Source organism: Solanum tuberosum, unplaced genomic scaffold, assembly GCF_000226075.1.
Source record: "Solanum tuberosum cultivar DM 1-3 516 R44 unplaced genomic scaffold, SolTub_3.0 scf00319, whole genome shotgun sequence".
In the NCBI taxonomy this organism is placed as follows: domain Eukaryota; kingdom Viridiplantae; phylum Streptophyta; class Magnoliopsida; order Solanales; family Solanaceae; genus Solanum; species Solanum tuberosum.
The window spans coordinates 602,779-626,243 of record NW_006239243.1 but is presented as its reverse complement, the minus strand read 5'-3'; the positions used below and the strand labels follow the sequence as shown (position 1 = coordinate 626,243).

The following is a 23,465-nucleotide window of genomic DNA, read 5'->3' as shown; positions in this document are numbered from 1 at the left end:
TATATGATGTAAAAGTATACTAGAAGAAATTCGCACGAGCGATAGTCATCTAAGGCTAATTACGATTACGATGACTTACGAATTAAAGGAAGTTCATTATTGAAAGAAATAATATCTCATTTTGTTCGAAAAAATAAAATTTTGTTGAGAACACATGTTTTGTATATATGAAATAGAAATAGAGAGAATATATATATGGTGACAATTGCCATCAAATCATGATTTAATCAACCACAAGGAGTTCATAAATACATAACATGAATTAATTATGCAGAAATTTGAATTTTATTTTTTATTTTTTATTTGAATGGTCAATAAAATATAAATATATGTAAGGAGTAATTACTAAGATGTCAACTCCAAAATTAAACAAGATTTAATTACTATATGATATAAGTATACAAAATACGAGTAATAAATTAGGCAGCTGGCCTCCACTAGTTTTACTTCATATGGCACTATTTGCATGAAAAAAAACTGAATATTTGCTGGACCAAATTTGCTATATTATCAGCTGAAAACCTTGTTTCACCACAAATCTGCACAAATAAATACAAAAAAAATATATGAATTAATCCCATCAAGAATTTAAGTTATATACATTAACAAGAAAATCTTACATTATCGATGTAATTTAATTGATTATAACAGATTATTTAGTACTTTATTTTTCAGGTTACTATATCATCTAGCATAAAGAGTTATCTATTGACGATTGTTGCACGTCAGCTTGGTCTATAAACAGTTAAAACATATAACTTAAGCTCCATAGGGATATGGACTGAATGATGGTCAATTATATCGCGTATATATAAAATTATACTACATATATAGGTCAAAAATCTTGAAATACACATACCAAAAAATCACTTCGTTACTAAACTTTTAACCAAGGACGGAGCTAGGTAGGGCCACAAGGGTAAGAGGGTTCATATGAATCCACTTCAACAGAAACTTACACTATATAGATGTTGAATCTACTTTGACAAATATTCTAACTCCATCACTACTTTTAAGTAAATAAAAGTGCACCATATATGTATCTTAGATGAGATAGTCAGACAGTTCAACGAAGACGTACCTTAACATTGAAAGTATACAAAACAGTGTGTTCAATTGTTGTAACATTTGTATGAATAATGTTAAGTTGCAAATCTTGTAATGCAGAAATAGTGTTAATGAGTTGTCCTGGCCTTCTTTTTGATAAAATCTTGATCATAGCATTATCAATACCTATAATCTTCACTTCAACATCAGCCAAACATGACTTAATCTCAGCTATATCTTCTTGAATAATTCCAATTTCATTATTATTAGGAGCAAATACTAAATTAGATGGATTTTGAATTTCCATTAATGATGAATCTTGATGATCTCCATAGAGTTTTCTTCTTTTTTGTGATTCAAGACATTGTAAAAGTTGTTCCAATTCTCTTACAAATTCTATTGCTCCACCAACAATTGAAGCTTGATCACCCTACAAATTTTCCAAAAAGAATCAATGTCAAAAAAATTCATTTTCAATGTAATATAATTCCTTTAATTTTGTTTCATTTTACATGACGATATATGCACTATTTAAAAAAACGTGAATTTCCAACATACATTTAGTTGGAAATTCGCATTTTTAGTAGTGTTGACCGATGATGAGCACAAATTAGGTTCAATTAAGAAAGAAAGACAAAAAATTTACATAGGCGTTTTTAGTACTCTTTGGACTTCTGGTGTTAAACATAGGTGAAATGGAAAAAATAAACTTAAAAAGTTTTCATGTATGCAGAAAAATTGTCTTTTTTTTTTAAACAGACTATAAAAACGAAAAAATGTGATATAAATTTGAAGAATTTAATTTAATATCCTTTGTACATATGCGAAATGGAAAAATTAAACTTAAAAATGTATATAGAAAGAGTGTCATTCTTTTTAGATCAGATTGAAGAGACGAAAAATGTGGTATACATTTGGAGAATGGAATCTAATACCCTTTTTACATATGTGAAATGAAAAAGTTAAACTTAAAAGTTTTCATGTATATAGAAAAGTCATGTCAATCTTTTTAGAACAGACTATAAAGACGGAAAAAAAAATGTGATATAAATTTAGAGAATTGACATTAATACCCTTTGTACATAGGAACTTGGCATGAGAGACCTCAACACATGAAGATGTTCATTCATTTGTTTTCTTCTATTCCTCTCCACTTCAATATGTGTCATTCTTTGATTCTCAACTTCCTCACTACTCTTCATTCTTATTTTTGTTCTTTTTCTCTTCTTCTTGCTTTCATTTGCTTTGCTATTTTCACCAACAAATGTCACATTAATTTCCTCTTCTTTTTGTGACACCATCAAGGCCTTTTCTTCTTCATTATAATTAACCATTTGTGGATGTTGATAATTGTGACAATTATAAGAATCATCATCAAGAGAGTAGTAATTATCATCATTTAAACTTGGAAAAATTGTAGGCAAAGAAGGCTGCAATAATATTTCATGTTCAAAGTGAGACAACATAGTGAAAATAAGTATATGATAAAAAGAACATAGAAAAAATATAGATGTTTGTGTGTGGATATATATACCTGTTTTTTTTCTTTTTTCTCCATATTTTTTTAATACTAAAAATATTAATTACTAAATGGTACACAAATTAAATTAATATCAATCCTTGGGTCCACCTTTAGAAACCTGACAAATTCAGCAACAAACTATCATGACAATATTGTGAGAAAATAAAATTTTGAAATTTCTTAAATGGAAAAAACAAAAACAAAAAATTAATAAGACAAACCATTAAAGATGTATATATGGTGTTGAAAGGCTTGATAAGATTATCTCAGAAATGATGGACCAGTGTGTCCTGCTAGATGTTGCCTTTGACTTTTTGGCTGCATTTTGCTTCCAATATATATACACAAAAATAAAATAAGGTACTTGAATATGTAGAGTTTAATTTATATATATCGATCTTAAATTATCAAGATTTGAAAAAAGAGGAGAGGAGAGGAGCCAATGGATTAATTTACACCTCATGAATATTCACTTCACCTCCCTTTAACATATTATTTATTTGAATCACAAGTAGAACTAACTTTACCACCTCTTTGCACGAGTTTTTAATAAATACTTAAACACCTCGTTGAATGATTTTATGAATCAAAATGAGTGGATTTCTTTTTAATATAATTTGAATTGAATGTTTGAGATTGGTTTAATTATATAGCATGCATGTGAGTACCTTTAAATTTGCAGCCTAGATGCCTTTATTTTTGACTAAAAAATCTCTTTAATTGGATGCTTATGTTACATGTGATACCGTTAAGATTTTTGAACTTTACATGCTCTGTTGGAGCTTTTTCATTGAATGATGAAATGAAAATTTTACAAACTTGTGACTTTTGATCCAAGAACCATAAAACAAAAAGCTTTACCAAAAGTAATATCACAGTCACATGACTCGAACCTGAAATCTCTCATTAATGTACTTATTACACCACTACGACCCTGCAATGAGATAGGCTAGATATCCCAGCAACCAATTGCTAAGGCTGCATATCCATATTTGAAAGATTTGAAAGTCGAGCAAGAACATTAGTATCAGAATGTTGCAATAGATAATTCTTAAAACAATTGACTCCAGAAAACAATTAGGGAACAATGACATCTCTTTTTTTTTTCTTCATTCTCCTGAAGATCCAAACAACATAAAATCTTAATTAAATTGTAATTAAAGATCTAAATGTAGGAAAGGAGAGTTGTGGCAGATTCAGAGAAAGATAACGAGCAATCGAAACTTCCAGTACCCATCTTCCTTAGTCGTTTAGCACACAAAATACGATGACAAGCACAAATTGGGTAATCAAAAGACCAAGAAACAGCCCACGGGGCTCTTTTCGATGTATCTCACGACTCAATTTGATCATGGAAAGTGCTATAGGTTTTCACCTCTGCCCATTCAACATCACCTTCCAACATGGAATGAAAAACCAATTGGTGAAGCTTTTAAATTACAATAAATCACGATGTGTACTCAAATGCAGGTGGGGGATGAGGCTCCTCATCAACAGCCATTGCTGATGCCGGGGCTTGTTGTCCAGTTGATCCACCGCCAGTGCTGGATGCAGTTGATGAGGGTGCATCGGTGAGGGACAATACTTCAGGTTCATCAGGACGTAGATCCCTCAGAAGCACAAATCCGGAAGGTGATGATTTAACTGGTACGTATCTGCTATCTTCCAAAAATTTAATGAATTTCTCTTGAGCTGGAACTACTCTAGCAGGGTTGGTTAAGATCTCAAATGATGGCTCCGGTTCGTTTTTCTTCTCTGCAGGAGCATCCACCTGCCAATAAAGGAGATTACACTTGGTGAACAAACTCAATGCTAGTTTTATGCACTACACAATGAAGCAGACTATTATGCCAGATCACCCATCCATAGTTGTCCACAATGTCATAGAAAACAGATCGTCAGTCCAACAGTTTGCTAAATTAAGGCATCCATCGACCAAAACTACATGATAGAAATGTATACGAACCTGCATGGAATCCCCATCCTTATCAGTAGACTTGCCCTTCCCCAAATTTGTTGCACCAGAAGATGACTCTTCAGCTGCCTTCTCGACATTGGCTTTCTCAGCCTCTTTCTTGCTAGCCCTTGCCTTGGCCCTAGCGGATGTTGATAGAACAGCTGTGGGAAGTTTGACAGCAGAAGTAGTTGTGGTTACAGTGATGGGCTTAGGATACTCAAACAGTGAGGGCTTGGCATGTGATACAAAATCAAACTTTGGCACTTTTAGGTCAGAGTTCAGACCAATTAAGGCTGTTGGTGAGAATGCTAAGCTAACAAAATATATAAGAGGGTACCAATACCAAAACTGACTAAAAACAGCCAGTCCAACGACTGCTGTAATTTTGTCATGCTTTGTCTTCGAAAGTAATTTTATGGTCACATTTCTACCACCAGCATCAAGAATTCCAGAAGCCAAAATAGCACCCATTTTACTCATGGTATCTTCATGCTTATCTAGGACAATTTTCTCCAGTTGTCGCCTGTACAGAAGAAAGGCTTAGCATGCTAGCAACTCAGAGAAAAGATAGAAAAAAAGAAGATGTGGTATGCATTTTCAGATGAAATACCTAAAGGCACCAACACGGGAATCACTGGCTTCACTTATCTGGACCATCACCATAGCCATCGCTATGAGAGCACCTTGGCGTACAAAATCAACTACATCTGACGTCAAAGGTTCCAACAATGAGATGGCCTCACTCAGACCAGTACCTGCACAAGAAATTCCAACTGCCATAGCCGCACCATATCGCACATGTGGATTGTAAGATTTCGATAACAATGACACAATACGAGGCATCTGCAAATTCATTCAAAAGAAACAATATTAGCATATCAGCACAAAGAGGACATCACCGCAGCGGATATGAACAGAAAAGTACCAACCTGCTCAGGCTCAGAATACATAACAAATCCAAGTGCCAATACAGCAGTCCGGCGGACATCATCACTAACATCTGATACAGCAAAATGAAGCAACTGACGGATAGCCTTATTATTCGCAGTTCCTCTGTAAGCCAATGCCAAAGCATACATGCCACCATAGCGCAATATAGGGTCTTGATCCCTAGTCATCTGCTCGATCAATGTATCTGCTTCTTCTTCCCTTCCATAGACTGTAAGGGCTATACCTAGTGCCAAACCCCTGCATGTAGCATCAGAAAGAATGTTCAACTCCAGTACTCTACGGACTCTTGTACTGTAATAATCTTTTTACAAAAAAATTGTGTTCAGGCCTCATACATAGTGGAGTGGAGAAATGGTCATCCTTAATTTACACCATAATGTAAATCTCATCATTATTCCAAAGGCTAATTACATATCCATATCCTCTCTGGTTTGATATATTAACTTTTTGCTAATGAACTTTGTGAAAGCAAAATCTAGGGGGTAAACGGAACAGAATATTCCAATACACAACTAGTTTTTTCACATTGAAACTTGAAATTTGAAATTATGGTTTTTCATGTTCGTGGAATTTATAGGCACAACATTCAAAAGTCATACTTGGTGACTGAAACAGGTGATAGCATCTAAATTTGTAATTGTACTATATATGATCAAAAGGCAATATCTGCCAAATATTTAGAATTGACAATGACCAAAGAAATCAACCTATCATGTCTCCTTTCAAACCAGAAATTCAAACACCGCTAATTGGCAATGGACATTCCTGGCATTCTTTTGAAACAGAAATTTAGATGATGCCAGCATATCTTTTACATCACCAGCCACATAGTCTGCAGCATTTCCCACTGCAGCGCATTTTCTTTGCAATGGACATTTTCTTTCAATTCAGACATTCCCTGTGTTTTACATAAATGCGACATTCACAATAAAATGGATGCTACTTAAGTGGAAAAATCAGACACAGGGAATATGAAACACTGGGTTCTAAAACAAGAAAAATATCTCAGGCTAATTATTTTCTTATATTTGTTATCGACAGGATTTGTTGCAAAGAAAGTAAGGAGGCTAGTGTAACAGAGACAGACTCGAGGAAGATTTCTGAAGATAGCTGTTAAATCTTTACTTTGATGTTCAGTCTATCAAATGTATAGAACAACCAATTTTGTTTCCTTATATCAATTAATGAGATTTAATCACAATACTCTTTAAAATACAAAAGCTAAACCTTTAAAAAAGAACTTCTCAAGTTCACATATATAACAGATAACAATAGGATCAGAGCTAGAACAGGAAATTATAGTTCACCATCTGGCATTTATCTGTCAATTACCTAATTATCTTCTCATGTTGCGTCTCATGAGCATAAGCAAGCATCTCACTTGCCTTCTCACTTGCAGTTCCAACCATCAATAAACCCATACCAATACCAGCAGCCTCTCCGGCAACAGCACTGTCAGTATATAGGACGTTTTTAATGTCATCATAAATGTCTTCATCAGCGGTTCCTAGAGCTGCCAACCCAAGTCCTAAGCAGGCACCATGCTGAATAACCTGTACCAACAAAAGTTGCAAATGTGAAACCAATTACTGGAAAGAACGAGATGGCAGCGAAAATGATACAGTTCACTAATACAAGTACCTCAACATTTGTACTACGTAGACTCTCACGAAGAAACTGCTTGATACCCTCCCCGTGATTTGCATGAATTAAACCAAGAGCATACAAGGCACCACCTTCTGAATAAGGACTACCACCTCCACCACCTCCACCTTGTGGCAAGTAAGGGGCCATAAGTGATCTCCCCTGCTGTAAATGGCCACTGTGAATAACACCTAGTCCAGCTGTTGCACTGAATTTAGCCCAATTTGTTGCACGGCTTAGCCAGTCCTGACATTGGGAAAACAAGATTTCCATTGGAAACTATGTTAGGCTGTAGATTTATCCAAATGAGAAAGTACGCTGGTAAAAGGAAAAATATAATCACCAGGTTCTCCCTGAGGAATGTATCCACAGTTGTTCCAGCATGCATGATTGCATTCGCATATATAGTTGCACTGTGACAGACACTATTTCTCATCTCAACAGACTGCTTTATTGTTTTAAGAATAAGGAGATCTGACCTGTACACAAAGATTAACAAAACTATGAATACACATGTTTCCATTAATCAATTGAACAAATAGGTAACAAAAATTAAAATACATTTGTCTTACTTGTTATGGCTGTATAAGAATTGCAAGGTCAACTGTATTGAGTTCTCCCCTGATAGAATTCCTTTCAATTTTCCCAACCTTTCAGCATATATAACTTCTTTTGGATCTGCAGCTGTTAATGTTCCACCTAAAGGTCTACTTTCCTCTAACAACGGAACATCCTCTGAAGCTTCTTCATCTTCAGTCGCTGCTCGATCAGAATCCGCAGGTAACGACTGTACCGTGTCTGAAGGTTGTAGATTTGGGCTGGAAAGCCGGTCTCTTACCCTCAAGAGAAAAGCTTGGTGCTCATTCTCTACAAGGTCAAAAGCTATTTGAAATGCCAATAGAGCATCATCTTTATTTTCTGATCTTAGTAGCTTTTCCAATATGCTTGCTACATCCTCTGGTTTATCCAAAAACATAAGCCACTGGCACATGCTCAAATAGTTTGGAGATGGTGACTTCTCATACACTTCCACAAGAAGACGAAGCACCTGAAAGAGAAAGTAGGGGGGTTAAAATGAAAATTTTCCCTGAATCTGCTTAAAGAATATCTACAGAAGTAACAAATTTATTAATGTAACCGCCCTACATCTATAGCAAAAGAAAAAAGCAAAGCAAAGCAAATAAGGATAATGTCAGAGGCGGATGTAGTTCATAAAAAAAAGGGTTCATCCGAGACCGGTAAATCTGGATCAGACCTTGAATAGACCATGCATGTGTTACAAATAAATTCACTAAATAAGTGCAAATAATAGATTCCAAACAGAAGTAAATCGACTGGGATGTGGTAGAATCCCGAACTTGAACACATAATGTTCAAATCAACTCCTTTTTTTTTCTTCTTCCATTTCTATGCTTCCCCATTGTAGACGATATTAGGACGACGCTAGTGAGGAGGGATGGGAAGAAGGTAAGACTCAAAGGGGAATTTTGGTGGAATATGATCCTAGGGGAGCTCACAGTATACGCCTTACCTCAATGCAAAAATGTTATGACTTATGCTTACAGCATTAAGATTTTTTTTAAAATTAAAAGAAAAACAATATAATAAATACGCAGGGACTAATATTTCTATGAGGAACTGAAACAGATCAATCAATGCAATAACTTAACCTAGCAAGAAGACCACATAAATTAACAGACTACACAGATGGAGGGGGAAAGGAGGAAACTTAAGATCAAGTATGTTACATAGGGCAGTAAGACTATACCTCACTACGATATTCTCTACGATTGACAAAGTTATGGGAGACATTACTGCAATATGCTAGAGTGGCATCAACATTATCACTCCTCACAATTGCTTCGGCAACCTTATCCAGCCTTCGGCATTCAATGGCCATGCCAATGGCTTGTTGATATTTGCCATCCTTTATACACCTAAGTAAGAAGAAGGGTAATTACAAACCAGAAGGACATCCCAGAATATAATGTGAGAATTACAGGTTCAGATTCTTATTCTTCCACAACAGAAGATAAAAATGTACTTACTTATCAAGCATTCTCTCCACAATAGCCTCCAGCCTGGGATCCACCTTTGTGGCTTCGTCACTTGACTCTGCTGCCTTGATCTTATAGCTTGCATACTCATCCAGGGCTTTAGCTGAAGCAAGGAAAGGAAACATATTGCAAGTCCAACAATATTGAGTCAACAATTGACACCAAAGGACATCTAAAAAAGTTGACAGGTTTATAGTACATAAAACTAAGTGAGCACAAATCTCTATTTGGAAGTTCAACCAACACTTATAACATGAACCAGTTAACTTATTTTACTTCTTACTCCCAAATAAAGAATTGATTCTCCAGTTTTACATGACTTCTCCCTAGTTCTCAGTGATATGACACAATAATTCACTTCTATGGACCCAACTATACAGAAAGAACTCAAAATATACAGGCTAGAAGTAAGAAGTGACGAGAATAATTGGCAAGAGCAGTTGCAAAAATATGGATATTGAGGAAGAAGTGTTGAAAGATGTAATTGTATCAAAACCAACATATGAATCTTGAGAAAGAAATTATGTAAGATCCAAATTCATTTGAACAATATGACCACATATGAAATTCATACCAAGAACTGTATGAACATAGTCAGAATCCTCAGAAACGTCAAAAAGAGGACCAGCTCCAAGGGCGTAGGATAATGAGACGTTATGTTCACCCAAATGATAGAAAACCTGAGGAAAGAAACAGAAAATTAGCGAGGACTGCCAATATCAAAATTACTTCCATCCATAACAAATTATCTACTGCATGAGATGGGAAGGAATTGGCAGGAAAATAAAGATGTAACCTTTGAAGCAACTAATGCAGCTAGTTGTCTTTGGTCAAACTCTTCATCCTCGTACAAGCTTTCACTGCATTAGAAAGGTCTGTGAGATCCCAAGCACATATCATGAATACTCAATTGATAGAAAATTAAGACTTAAGCTCAGGTTTCAGAATTGCATAATATTTATATCTATGGTGCAGCGCATGATGTCACCCAATATCACAACTGACACAATCAAGCAAACGCGATACACAGTCAAGAAAACTCGACAGTAAACAAGAATACCAGGTTTCTACGATGCACATTATTCTAACATAAAGTTAAAGCTCAGAGTTCTCAATAACATTGGTAGACTGATTAGATGATACTTATATAAATTAGAGGACAACTAAACAGGCCAACAAGGCTGAGTGTCTTCTATTCAAGAGAACTATGTTCAGCAAACAATTTGGTGACTTAATTAAGAAAGTTCTAGTCTTTCCGGGCTTTCATCCAGTGGTAAGAGCGCAACAGTGATGTGTGTACTAGGCGCACGACATGCGTTCATACCCTGTCACAAACAAAAGCCTAGTACTTAAGTGGAGAAGGATAGAGAGGAATCATGCGCCTGGGGACAGCTGGTCATAGAAAGTTTTTCAGTTAAAAAAATAAAAGCTTTATGGTCATAAGTAAAGCTCGTGATCATTTCTAGGTGCATTGAGCTGCAGAGATTGCTAGTTTTACTTTAAAACCAATGTGATCCAGGCGACAGACCCGATGTTTTGTGTTGGGAGTTGGGGAATAACAAAGTGTTCTCTTTAAAGTCCTTTTATGAGAAGTTTCTTGTTAGGGCGGAGAATGTTTTCCCACATGCTTCGATTGGATTCCTAGGGTGCCAAGGTGTGCTTTTTCACGTGCTTAGCTACTATAGGGGTGATTATGACGAGGAGAATCTTGAGAAAAAGAAGGCTGTGTGCTTAAGTTGGCGTTTCCTAAGTAAGAAGGTCGGTGAGGACATGGAGAGCATATTTTGTTACATTGCCAATTAGCCACGAGGTTATGGGGGGACATCTTAGATGGTTTGGCATTTCTTGAGCAGGGCCAAAATCTGTGAAGGAGTTGGTATTCAGCTGGAGAGTGGAGCTAGGACAAGAAAGCACAGGACTTGGAATGTTATTCCTCTTGCCTTAATGTGGGTCATTTGGAAAGAGAGAATAGGAGAGCTTTTGAAGGGGTGAAAATGAACTTAGTTCAATTGAGGAGTAGTATTCTACATTTTCTGACAAACAAATCAGCAATTTAATTCCTAAAATTCCAATTGCATCTTTTTTATACCAACAGTGTCATGACCAGTTTGCACACACTTAGACTAATCTACCAGGCAAATTGTCCAGCACACTAGCATGGTAACTAGGATTCAAACTTTGAATCTCCATTCTCCAAGTTGTTACTCTAGTACCTCAAAAACACTAAGCCATCTCGTTAGGGCTTGGAGACGATATTGCATTATTCCAACCACTACTCACATTCAAGTTTCATATGCTCATCTCCTTCATGTTCCCAGAAGTGCAACAGAAGGGAACATCTCCATAATTTTAAGGAGCCCAAGCTTCAGTCAAATCATAGAGGAAAATGCTAGAAGTTTACAACAGGTACAAGTCTACATGAGCCACATCAGCTTAAGAGGTACCATTGATTGGATTATTCAAATTGTTTTTAATAATGGCTTCATACAGACTTGTTTTCTCTTTGCCTTTTTTATGACGTTTTGACAAGCTTATGCAGCAATTAGCTCAACCTAATCCAGTTATACAAGGGACCTCACTTATAGTTGTCAAGTAGATTGTTCAAAAATTTTGAAGTGTAAAGAAAGATAATTCTACATCTACACTAGAATGACATCTTAAGAGACATAGTAGCACCATAACTACACCAATGTCAGTGTTACTCATCTCACAATGCCGACCAACAATGGGGTAAATTATGAACAGTCACATAATCATGCTGATTTTCAGAACTCAATAAAGAAACAGAGAGAAAGTTGAAATTTCTCTTTAAAAACTAAAAAAAACCATTTAAAGTCATTTATTTGGTACAGTAAGATCAACAATTACTCCAAAACATACAATCTCAAGCCAAGCTTGTGAAATTCAGGAAGTTCAACATATTTCGTCCCTAAATTGTGACTCATTCTCTCCAAAGTCGAGAAATTAATTAATAAGAACTACAAATAAAACCATAAGTACTCAAATAGAGGCAATCTATCCCTGCAACCTACACTACCACTGTTCAAAGACGGTGGATAAAAACTATCATTGCTCAAAATTTCCAATTCACACCAGAATCCAAACATAGCAAGTCCACTAATCCTAATACTTAGAAATTCCTCCACATTTCCCAGCTTTATGTTCTCCTCACAAAATTTCCCCTCAAGTTTTCATCTTTAGGGCCAAAACCTTTTCTCTCTAAAATATCCAAATTACCATCCACTACCTACTTTCCTCAGAAACCCCACAAAGTTCAAATACTTCTAAAACTCAAAACCTGTCATACTAATGCAGTAAAAACCCAATTATGTACAAAGATGAACAAATACACAAGTACTTACCACAACAAAAACACTAATTCAAGCTGAAAAGTAACAAAATTTCTGCTCAACAGTCCCTTTTTAAGCAGACCATTAATCTACCCCCTCTTCAATCTTTCCCGTAAAACCACAATATTTCATGAGCTCAATTCACCATCAAAAAAGACTGTTAATTTCCTCTACTACTCAAATATCAACTGTCCACACTTCAGATCACAAACAGAAAACAAAGGAATTCACCAAAATAGGAAAATAAACACAAAAGATAACGACTTTCCTCTATACACAGCTTAGAAGTTCCAATTCCACATAATCTCAATCAATCACATCAACTAACAAAAAAGAACTACAAAATTCAAACTGAGAGTACAGAAAAGAAGCAGAAGAATTACATGACAGGGACAGAGGTAGAGATCTCAGGCCAAAAGTAATCAACAAAGGTGTTGAGATTGGAGAGAGCGTGTAGCTTCAATTGCGGATGGCTCTCATTCAGCATCGCCAATAAACCACCCGCCGAACTCACCATCGTCGCCGCCGTGACCATTGCCGCCGTTTAACTGTTCTATATAACTGGTGGAATTCGCGTTCGGATCTGTGAGAAGGGAGGAGAGAGCAAGGGTTTTACGATGGACAGAACAACCGGAGACCTGAGGAAGCAGGGGAGAGGAAATATAGAGATTTGAAAGGTGAGTGAGATTTCTTGTTAATGGGGAAATAAAAGGTTCTTTTGTATTAGCTCACTCTCCTAGCTTATTTTGGAGTCCTATTGTGGGGGGTGGGGTGTGGGGGTGAATGAAATGGAGCCTCGCCTCGGGAATATTTGAAGATGAATTTTATAGAGTGATGATTAGTCCGATTCAAGTTGTCGTGTTCAAAAGATGCAAGTTGTGTAAATAAGGATGTTGAGGTCGATATATGGGTATGTCTTAAGAGATGAGACAAGATTAGGAATAAAAATATATGGGTTCAAGTAGGAGTGGCTTATGTGATGGACAAGCAAGGGCGGACCCACGTGTAGAGTTTTGGGTGCTCGAGCACCCATTGACCCCGACGGAAACTTTATATATGTATATAGAAAATATTGAAAAATTTATATAAGGTTTCTTTCAGCACCCATTAAACAGAGTGTTCCATGGGCGTTGTGGTTCTAAAGTCGGATTCTAGGAGCACTGGTGCCCTTCATCGAGGGTTTGAGCCCATGCAACAACATCAATCTTTTTGTTGAAAAAAGGCCAACAGAAACCTCTTGACTTCTTTTTCAAATTTTTGCTTATATTTCTTTTTGTTTTCCACTTTTCTATTTTTTGTATTTCATTTATTAATTAAATTATAAAAATATTAGTAGTAAACTTCTAGAAAGAATTTTTTTTTGGCTTGTTAAAAAGAATTGAGCACCCACGATCATCGAATCCTGGATCCGCCACTGTGGACAAGTTGAGGAAGGTGAGGTTGAGATAATTTGAGTATGTGAAGAAGAGATATGTGGATGTCCCAACGAGGAGTTGCGAGAGATTTGACCCTTTCCCGAAGGATATAGGACTTAGGACACAAACTAAATGACCGAACTGGTGAATTTTTAGTCTAGGTGGAGTTTACCAACACATAGGTAGTTTAAGTTCTCGGAGTATCTGACTTTCAAGTAACTATTTTCTGAGCTTGTTTTCGGGTCTATCTTCAAAAGTAGAGATGTTTTAGTGGTAGAGATGTTTTAGTGGTTAATAAGAAACTCTTATAGATTCCAAAACCTGGTAAGGAAAAACGATTCTACTCCAATTACATGCATTAGTTGGATGAGAGTGATAATAGAAAGAAAGACGGGAGAAAGTTGCATATGGTGGGGACAAAGGAAGGTAAAAGTATGTGAAGAAGTATCGGAGGAGGTGATTAGACAGGACATGCTGCAATTGTAGCTCATCGAGAATATGACCTTAGATAAGAGGGTGTGGAGGTCGTGGATAGGTAGACGATTAGTACATTGTTGAGTGTTGTCGTGCTTTTTAGTGGAAGTAGGTTTAGTGATAGTCTGGAGTATCGTGTATGTCGTAGTATCAATCTTATTCGTTTAGTTTCTTGTTTTTTTATATTTATTGTCATATGATGTTGTTAATATTTCTTTTATGCTTTGTATTACTTTTCTTACTAATTATCATGTTTTATTCATTGCCATATTTTCTCATTCGTAATTATTTTGATTTCATGTAGAATTAAGGATCTTCTGAAATAATCTATTTATCTCTAGGTAGATCAAATTTATGCGCACTCTACTCTCTCATGACTTTACGCGCTCTACTCTCTCAAGACTCCACTTATGAGATTACACGTAGACAAAATGAAAAAAAGAGACTGGTCTTTTGTCTCTCCCACGTACAAGTTCGACAACACTAACACTTGATTATCTATTAATCTTCTAACATTATCTTTAACTTACAAATCTTTTTATCTACGATCATGCCCTAAATAAGCTAAACTAGTAAATGTAATTACCCTTATGTCATGGGTAACTAAGTTTCGCGATCAATTTACAATCTTAATCTGTGAGTCATCTTTTTGAGTCAAATTTTGATACGATTTTTTATAAAGTACTATGAATATCAATAGGCTCATATATTCACATTATTACATCCTTGATAGATAAGAAGTCAAATTTTGACACGATTTTTATAAAGTACTATGAATATCAATTGACTCGTATATTCACGTAAAATACATCTTTGTGAAGATAATTTTCGTGAGCGTTCGTGGCGCGTTTGCTCAACATTCGATGTAGGTTACATATTATAACCATAATCTATTTTTTTTCCATAAAATATTAATTTATTAAAAATATTTTTTCCGAAATCATGATCTAAAAGGTCCATAAACTATAGGATAAGTGAAAAAAGGCATTTATTGGGCCAAAAAAGTTATAAACCCAAAAAACATGTACAGATCCACAGCCCATTTACATTCCTTTCTTCTTCTTCATCATCATCATATAAATTGAACCGGAAAAACGACTGCTGAAAAACCCTAGCAGCAGCTCGATTCGACAGAGCTCTAGAGAGAGAGAGAGTAGAGAGAGAAAAAATGGTGTCTGGTTCGGGAATCTCAGCAAAGAGGATAGTGGTGGACGCCCGCCACCATATGCTGGGAAGATTATCTTCGATCTTAGCTAAAGAATTGCTTAATGGACAGAGAGTAGTGGTTGTTAGGTGTGAGGAGATTTGCTTATCTGGTGGACTTGTTCGTCAGAAAATGAAGTACCTTAGGTTCCTTCGCAAGAGAATGAACACGAAACCTTCTCATGGTCCAATCCATTTTCGTGCTCCTTCGAAAATCCTATGGCGTACCATTCGTGGGTATGCTTCTGTTTTTGAATAAAATTGTATAGATATATATTTGAACATTGTTTATTTAGAGCAGAATTTAGAGGTAGATCTAGTATTTTGAGTTAATTGCTTTGTTGTTTATTTAATGTATATGATAGTCTATGTTGGAGCATCCGACATGCACCCGTTGCCATTTTAAATGAGTATGAGTAACATAATGATAACCTGGTTTACATAATCCTTCTAATTGAGATAATTATGCTGTGGAGTGTAATGGGAGATTCATTTTAGGATAAGATTAGGTGAGAATATGTTAGTAGTTTGATTGAAAGGGAGCCTTGGTGCAACGTTACGTTGTTTCGAGCTGATGCTTGGGTTTGGTTAAGCTTCATACATTACACTCATTTGGGATTTGCACAATGCTTTGTGTATCAAGCTGTCTTTTTTATGTTAATTAAGCATGTGTGAGCTAGTTTTAAAAGTGCAGATACTCCTTGAGTTCATTATAAGATGTGCAGCTAGGTTCTAAATTTTTATTTTGTAATCGAATTATCTTGGAAGAACTTTGGATAAATAGCCAAGGCACATTCATCTTTTTACGATAGAGCTTTGTCAACTTAGCAACATCAAGCCAGGAATGGTCTCTGTAGTAGAAAAAAACTGAACTTGATCTTGTTTTCAGTACTTACATTCAGAAAGTGAAGATCTTTAATTTGTAGTGACAAAACTGAAGTAGTTGACACAGTACTCAGTTAGTTAGCTTACAAAGTGAAGTGGAATTTTGTATTCATTTTGATGTATATATGAAGTTATAAGTATTACAGTGGTACAAAAAACTTTTGGCTAGTCTTTTGGGATGTAACATCTATTTTTGACTAGAACAGATACAGAATAGTTTATGTTGTTGGAGTAAAATTTAGGGGTATCTGTGTAATGCTCGGGATCATGTTGGTAGTTTGTGCAATACTGTATTTATCTGTAGGTAAAAAATGTCTGCTTCAATGTTGATTTTGGTTTGTGTGTTAGTGGGTTCACTAATTTGTCAAGAAAGTTCTTTCTACTAGTAGATATGACCTTTCCTAGCATATATCAGCATGACTGTCCAAGTGATGCAACATTGTTTAATTTTATGTTGATGGATATGGCGTTTCTCCCAAGTTTTATTTAGTTTAGTTAGAGTGTATGATGTACTATAGAAGTGTGAATTAAGATAAACTCTAGTTTTGAAAAACCATTTGCATTGGAAGGTAACTGCTTTGTATTGGAATGTTATCGAGTTGAAAAGAGAGTGGATTGTAGATGGTTTTGATTAATTTGGGATTTAGGCATAGTTGATGTGTTTTATAGACTACAACTCAGTTTCTCAGTCTAAATATTTTGTTTTTCCTTTCCTTTGATGAATTTTTCAGTTGGGATTAGTACCTTTAGAACTACTGTATCGTGAACAATATATTTGATGATTAGGCCAGTATTGCAAGCTCCTTCTACTTCTACAATTGTGAATGATAGTGTCTGTCTTCATTTTATACTAGGATGATTCCCCACAAAACTAAGCGTGGAGCTGCTGCACTTGCCCGTTTGAAGGTTTATGAGGGTGTTCCACCCCCATATGACAAGATCAAGAGGATGGTCATTCCCGATGCACTTAAGTGAGTTGCACTGCAGCAGTCATAGCTTATTACTGTTTAGTGTTTCTTGTAGTACTGAAGTTTTTACCTTATTTTGTAACTAGGGTATTGAGGCTCCGTGCTGGACATAAATACTGTCTCTTGGGCAAGCTTTCATCAGAGGTCGGATGGAACCATTATGATACTATCAGGGTTAGTTTCTTCTCTTCTACCCTACATCGATTCTCTCTAAGTAGCAACTAGTGTTATTCCTCTTTTTTGCTTTGCCCTTGTTCATCTAAACTACAGGCCCTGGCTAAATGTGTTGAGCTTTCATTCTTGTAATTTGCATCGATGGTGACACTTCTCCATTGTTTATGATTTACCGCAGGATCTTGAGAACAAGAGAAAGGAGAGAGCTCAAGTAACATATGAGAGGAGAAAGCAGTTAGCAAAACTTAGGGTCAAGGCCGAGAAAGCTGCTGAGGAGAAGCTTGGTCCTCAACTCGCGGTTATTGCTCCAATCAAGTACTGAAGTTGAAATATAGTTTGTTTTGAAGTACAATTTTGATGAAGATTGATGTTTTGACATTAGTTTGTTCCTTGTTAGGGGATACAGTTTGCATTTTTAGCAATATTTTCGTCATTTGATCAGACTCTTCCCTGTTTTTTCGTGTATTTTTTTTGCTATAACATATGGAAAGTTTTTCTTAAATGAATCTTAACAATGAAACAACATATATAATTGGTAAATACTTGTGCACAATGGATATTTATGTCGAACCATAAACTGAAAAATCATATTTATATGGTAGCTTATTCATGATTTGAAGTTTTATTTGTTGAATTTGAAACTCTACGATAACTAGTTTCAAAGCATGATTGAAAAGAGACGGTCAACACTATTTTATTTTACATTCTTTTTAATAATTTAGCCCAATTTTACATCATTTTACCCTAATTACCTATTTGGATAAATAATTTTTTATTTGATCTTGCAATTATTGGGCCTCAAAGGAAGCTTTCACAAGTATCAATAGTGGTTATTAGTTAATCATCAATTAATGCACTAACCCACGCCTTCGTTTTTTGCTTAAAACCATTAATTGCATTTAATAATATTAATTAATTCAATAGTGAAATCAACCAACAATAAACTGCCATTGTTTTTTTCGATGCAAGATTTGTCCATTTTGACTAGAAAGCACTATGTAATTATCAGGTGTAATTATATAATTTGATAATTATACCGTATATTAATTATCATGACCTGTTTGTTTGTTAGAATGTAATTGCAATGTAATTTTCTTTGTGACAAATATAATTACAAATTTAACAAAAAAATTAGTCTAATACATAGATATGTTTTATTGTGTGACAAATATATATATATGTAAATTAATTGTGAGGTATTTTAATTAAAATTTGATATAATAATAAATAATAAACAAAAAAATTTAAAACATTGGAAGATTGCATTTGCAAATTTTGGGAAGGAGACAAGGAGAGGGAGGAGGTATGTGGGTGATAAAATGGAAAGTTTGATCGATATGGATTGTGTTAGAATGATTGAGATATTGTCATTTTTAATTACAAATCTAAGATTTAAGTCTTTGGGAATTAGAAAAATCTAGTCTAAAGTAATCCCCTGAGACCTGTGATGCGTGAATTCGAATTTTGGTCAAACATGTTTTAATGTGCGAACTTAAAGTCTAACCAAGTTATTCTCAAGTCAAACAAACAAGTCAAACTGTATAATCATATTCAATTACACTCAAATTCAATTATCACGTGACTTCCAAACACACTTTTAATAATTTAAAAAACACTCTTAAAATATTTCTTCAAAAAATTACAAAATCTTTTTGAAAAATACTTGAACAAACACTTTTTTTTTTTTTTTGAAATACATATTTCAGGAAAAATTATATCACATCTATACAGATTACAAAATTATACCTTTTATTTTTATTTACTAGTTTTATTTACGACTAATTACCACAAATAAAACATAATATTATGAAAGAGAGAGAAGAGTAATAAATTATTTTAACTTTATACCAAAATAATTAGTTGGGATAGTTAATTAAATTTGTAATTATTATTACTACCCCACTACTATCTACTAATTACTTATTAACTAGCAACTCTTGACTTTTCATTTGTCTGAAAAAAACATAAAAACCATTTCTCATGAATTTTAATGTGACTTTTCTTTTACCCCATTTTTCAATTTGACTTTTCATTTCATAACTTTTTTTTTTCTTGAAACTATATATATATATCCTAAGGTTCCTTCTTGATTTTCTTACAAAAAAAAATATTTTCAAGTTTCAAGAAATGGCACTACATTTTTTTAAAAGTGTAGTGTTTTTGTTTTTGTTCTATGGTTTAGCAAGTGGAAGAGTTTTACTATGGCCATCAATTGGAATAAGTATTTTTGGATTTATTCCAACAATTTATGTTGATCAATCTGGATTTGCTCAATTTCAGAAAATTCAAGCTGCTATTGATTCAATTCCTTCTAATAATTCTCATTGGGTGTGTATCTTCATCAGACCTGGCTTGTACAAGTAACTTCTCTATGCTCTACACTCTTCTTTTCCTGTTTTATTTACGTGTGAATTCAGAATTCAGAGTCGATACCTATTCTTTTTGATATATGTGCTATAGTTCTCTTCCTATTTTATTTATGTGTGAATTCAGAATTTAGAGTCACTATATGTTTTTTTTGGTATATGTGCTATAAATTGAGCTAGACATAATAAATTATGTTGATCATTTTTTATTTTGATTGAGGGATTTGTATGAGATGTGCTTGGTGGAAAATGATTTATTCATGTATGTTGTAAACAAAATGAGTCTAGAGGCAAATTCAAGATTTAAAGTCATTGGATTCTGTTCTTTTTTGGTATATGTGTTAGAACTCTTACACTCAAGATTGAGCTAGATATAATTAATTCTGTCAAAAGCGTTTTTTTCGAGGAATCTGTATGAATTACGCTTGGTGGAAATCATTTTTTTTTATAGAAAGCAATCATGAGAACTTCCATAAAAATACACGTGTCTCTAATAGCGTGAACTCCTATGGTAAATACCGAGTATATAAACAGTAATTTCAACTCAAATCTATTCTAGCTTCTAGGGATACAATTGACATAGTTTAATTCATTTGGGAAGATGATAGTAGAGTAGTTGATACATATATTACTTCTACTATTACTTTACCGAACTATACATGAGATTTTCACATCATATCTCTAATAACAGTCCAAATCTAGCGAAGAATCCAAGATTTAGAATCATTGGATTCCGTTTGATCTTTTTGTATATATATGCTAGTTATGTTCTCTTACACATACATAATTTGAGCTAAACTTCTATCCAACGTTTTTTTCGAGTAATAGGTATGAAATGTGCTGTCAGAAATCCCAGCTTTTCAATGGATTTACGGGGATCCCCACGCCCATGGAAAAAAAAACGTGTCTCTTATAGCATAAACTTATCGAGTCTAATTTATATATTCATCTCAATCTATATATATACATCATACATATATTTTTTTTTTTTTCAAAATTCTTGTTTCAATATTTGGTATTAATTAAAGACTAATTTTTTTTTTTGCATTTAATCATGAAGGGAACAGGTGACAATTCCACTTGATAAACCTTTTATTTATTTAAAAGGTTCAGATGTGAAAAATACTATTGTGATATGGGATGGTCATGACTCACTTGTTACAAGCCCAACTTTTTCCTCTTTTGCTGAAAATATTGTTGTGGAAAAGTTAAATTTTACAGTAAGAAACCTTAAATCCTAATATTAAGTTTTTTTTTTCTTTCAAAAATATAATTTCTAACTTTTTTTTTTTTTGTAGAATTCTTACAATTATCCACCTATGAATAAAAAAAATCCAATGAAACCAGCATTAGCAACATTGGTTTCTGGGGATAAAACATCATTTTATGATTGTGCTTTTTCTGGTTTACAAGATACTTTATTGGATGATAATGGCAAACATTATTTCAAGCAATGTACAATTGAAGGAGCCATGGATTTCATTTTTGGCAGTGGTCAATCAATTTATGAGGTAATCTTTTTTATTGTTACGTTACGTTACGATATCTGGTTGGTACGTTTTTTGAATGTTTAATAGTTTTAATGAGTATTTAGTGGTAAATACTTGTACACACATGGTATTTATATCGAATTAAGCAATTTAATTTAATCGTAGCAACTAAAACAGAAGGGGTAAACAACTTCTTAATTATTTTTTTAAGATGATAAATATTTTGAGATATATTCAATTTTTTTAAAATAATAATTGATGCTTTAGCTAATCCCTAATTAATGTAATTTTTTTCTTTAGATATGTATGAACACATTAAGATTTTTGTCTTCTTTATTAATGGAGTTGAGGACAATTTTATAGTCAAATGATTTATAAATACAAATTAAAAAAGTAGGAAAAACAAAGTTTACTAGTTAATTATAGTCTTTACCTTTCATTGGACAATTAATGAATTAAAATCCATACATAGGCCTTGGATACCTTTAGTTATTCAGTAAGGTAATGTGAGGTTAAGAACTATGTTGATTTTTTGTTTCACTTGGTGTTTGATATCTGTGTTAGGCCTAATTAAATTTTATTTCGTGCCAATAAATCCTACATTGAGGATAAAAAACCTTCCTCTATTACTATGACTACACATAATGTTCTTGTAAATTATGGTCAATACTGAGTATATAATCGGTAATTTTAAAACATAGTTTCATTCATTTGGAATGATAGTAGAGAAATCGATAGATAAGTTACCTTTACTATTACTTTATATGAAATTTTCACATTATATATCTAATTTGTTTAAACGACATGTATCTATAGGATTGAATACAGAACCGTACATGAAATTTTCACATTATATATCTAATTTGTTTAAACGACATGTATCTATAGGATTTAATACAGAACCGTACATGAAATTTTCATATCACACGTCTGATCTGATTATTCAAATGACATGTATATTGTTTTAATAGGATTGTACAATATTGGTGAATGCTGGATCAATATCACAAAATTATGGAGGATTTATAACAGCACAAGGAAGATCACATCCAAATGATGCAAGTGCATTTGTGTTCAAAAATTGTAAAGTTATTGGGACAGGCAAGGCATTCTTAGGAAGGGCATGGAGGGCTTATGCTAGAGTTCTATTTTATAAAACCTCCCTCTCCAACATCATTGATCCTATAGGTTGGGATGCTTGGAGTTACAAAGGCCATGAGTAAGTCCCCCCCCCCAACATTTTTTATTTTTTTTGGAATATTCGTGGTGTCGGTATCAACTTGCAAGCACCACGAGTAAATTTTGAGGGGTATCAACTACTTCTCATCAACACAGGTACCTGGTAAATCTGTCTATAAAAACTTGGACAGATATAAAGAAAATCACCTAGTGTTTGTGTTAGCTAGAAAGTAAATTTGAGATTTTTTTATATCTATATATTTTTTGGAATATTCGTGGTGTCCGCATCAACTTGCAGGCACCACGACTAAATTTTGAGGGGTATCGACTACCTCCACCAGCACAGGTACTTGGTAAATTTGTCTAACAAGGCTTGAACAGATATGAAGAAATCACCTAGTGTTTGTGACAACTAGATTCCCTCGACATAATTTTTGTATTTTAAGATTTTTTTTTTAAACTATTTTTTTTTTTTGGTTTGTTTTAGGAAGCAATTGTCTTTCTCAGAAGCAGAGTGTGATGGATCAGGAGCAGACACATCAAAGAGAGTTAAATGGGAGAAAAAGCTAAGCAAAGATATGGTGGAGTCATTGACAGATTTGTCCTTCATTAATACTGATAATTGGATTAATGATCAACCTATTATCTTATTAAATTAGAGAATTAACACTGCATAAAAAATGATCTTTAGCGGCTATTAATTAACGACAATAGCTTGATTGCCGCTAAATAAGTTGTTTTTTTGAGGCAATTATTAGCGATAAACACTCTTTGTAAAAGTTC

The 23,465-nt window shown here is 34.1% G+C and overlaps 4 protein-coding genes across 4 annotated transcripts; 2 read left to right on the top strand and 2 right to left on the bottom strand.

Annotated features, from left to right (window-relative positions):
• Nucleotides 1–268: 268 nt before the first annotated feature.
• LOC107063197 (transcription factor FAMA) lies at nt 269–3,019 on the bottom strand. The gene is made up of 4 exons (XM_015314770.1): nt 2,791–3,019; nt 2,121–2,687; nt 1,082–1,477; nt 269–539 (listed from the first exon to the last, which is right to left on the bottom strand). Exons 2-4 carry the CDS (start codon nt 2,511–2,513, stop codon nt 459–461), a joined length of 870 nt encoding a protein of 289 aa, XP_015170256.1. The 5' UTR covers nt 2,514–2,687; nt 2,791–3,019; the 3' UTR covers nt 269–458.
• A 433-nt stretch (nt 3,020–3,452) lies between these two features.
• Nucleotides 3,453–13,222, bottom strand: LOC102586542 (26S proteasome non-ATPase regulatory subunit 1 homolog A-like). Its single transcript, XM_006360293.2, has 13 exons — nt 12,912–13,222; nt 9,975–10,038; nt 9,753–9,858; nt 9,170–9,281; nt 8,890–9,058; nt 7,694–8,169; nt 7,465–7,600; nt 7,119–7,367; nt 6,810–7,030; nt 5,456–5,714; nt 5,137–5,369; nt 4,536–5,049; nt 3,453–4,340 (listed from the first exon to the last, which is right to left on the bottom strand). Exons 1-13 carry the CDS (start codon nt 13,061–13,063, stop codon nt 4,017–4,019), a joined length of 3,015 nt encoding a protein of 1,004 aa, XP_006360355.1. The 5' UTR covers nt 13,064–13,222; the 3' UTR covers nt 3,453–4,016.
• A 2,303-nt stretch (nt 13,223–15,525) lies between these two features.
• On the top strand, nt 15,526–18,090 carry LOC102586211 (60S ribosomal protein L13a-4). Its single transcript, XM_006360292.2, has 4 exons — nt 15,526–15,857; nt 17,360–17,476; nt 17,560–17,647; nt 17,826–18,090. Exons 1-4 carry the CDS (start codon nt 15,586–15,588, stop codon nt 17,967–17,969), a joined length of 621 nt encoding a protein of 206 aa, XP_006360354.1. The 5' UTR covers nt 15,526–15,585; the 3' UTR covers nt 17,970–18,090.
• Nucleotides 18,091–21,350: 3,260 nt separating this feature from the next.
• On the top strand, nt 21,351–23,341 carry LOC102594280 (probable pectinesterase 29). Its single transcript, XM_015314780.1, has 3 exons — nt 21,351–21,524; nt 22,475–22,722; nt 23,170–23,341. The coding sequence occupies exons 1-3, from the start codon at nt 21,351–21,353 to the stop codon at nt 23,339–23,341; spliced, it is 594 nt and encodes a 197-aa protein (XP_015170266.1).
• The last annotated feature ends 124 nt before the right edge of the window (nt 23,342–23,465 follow it).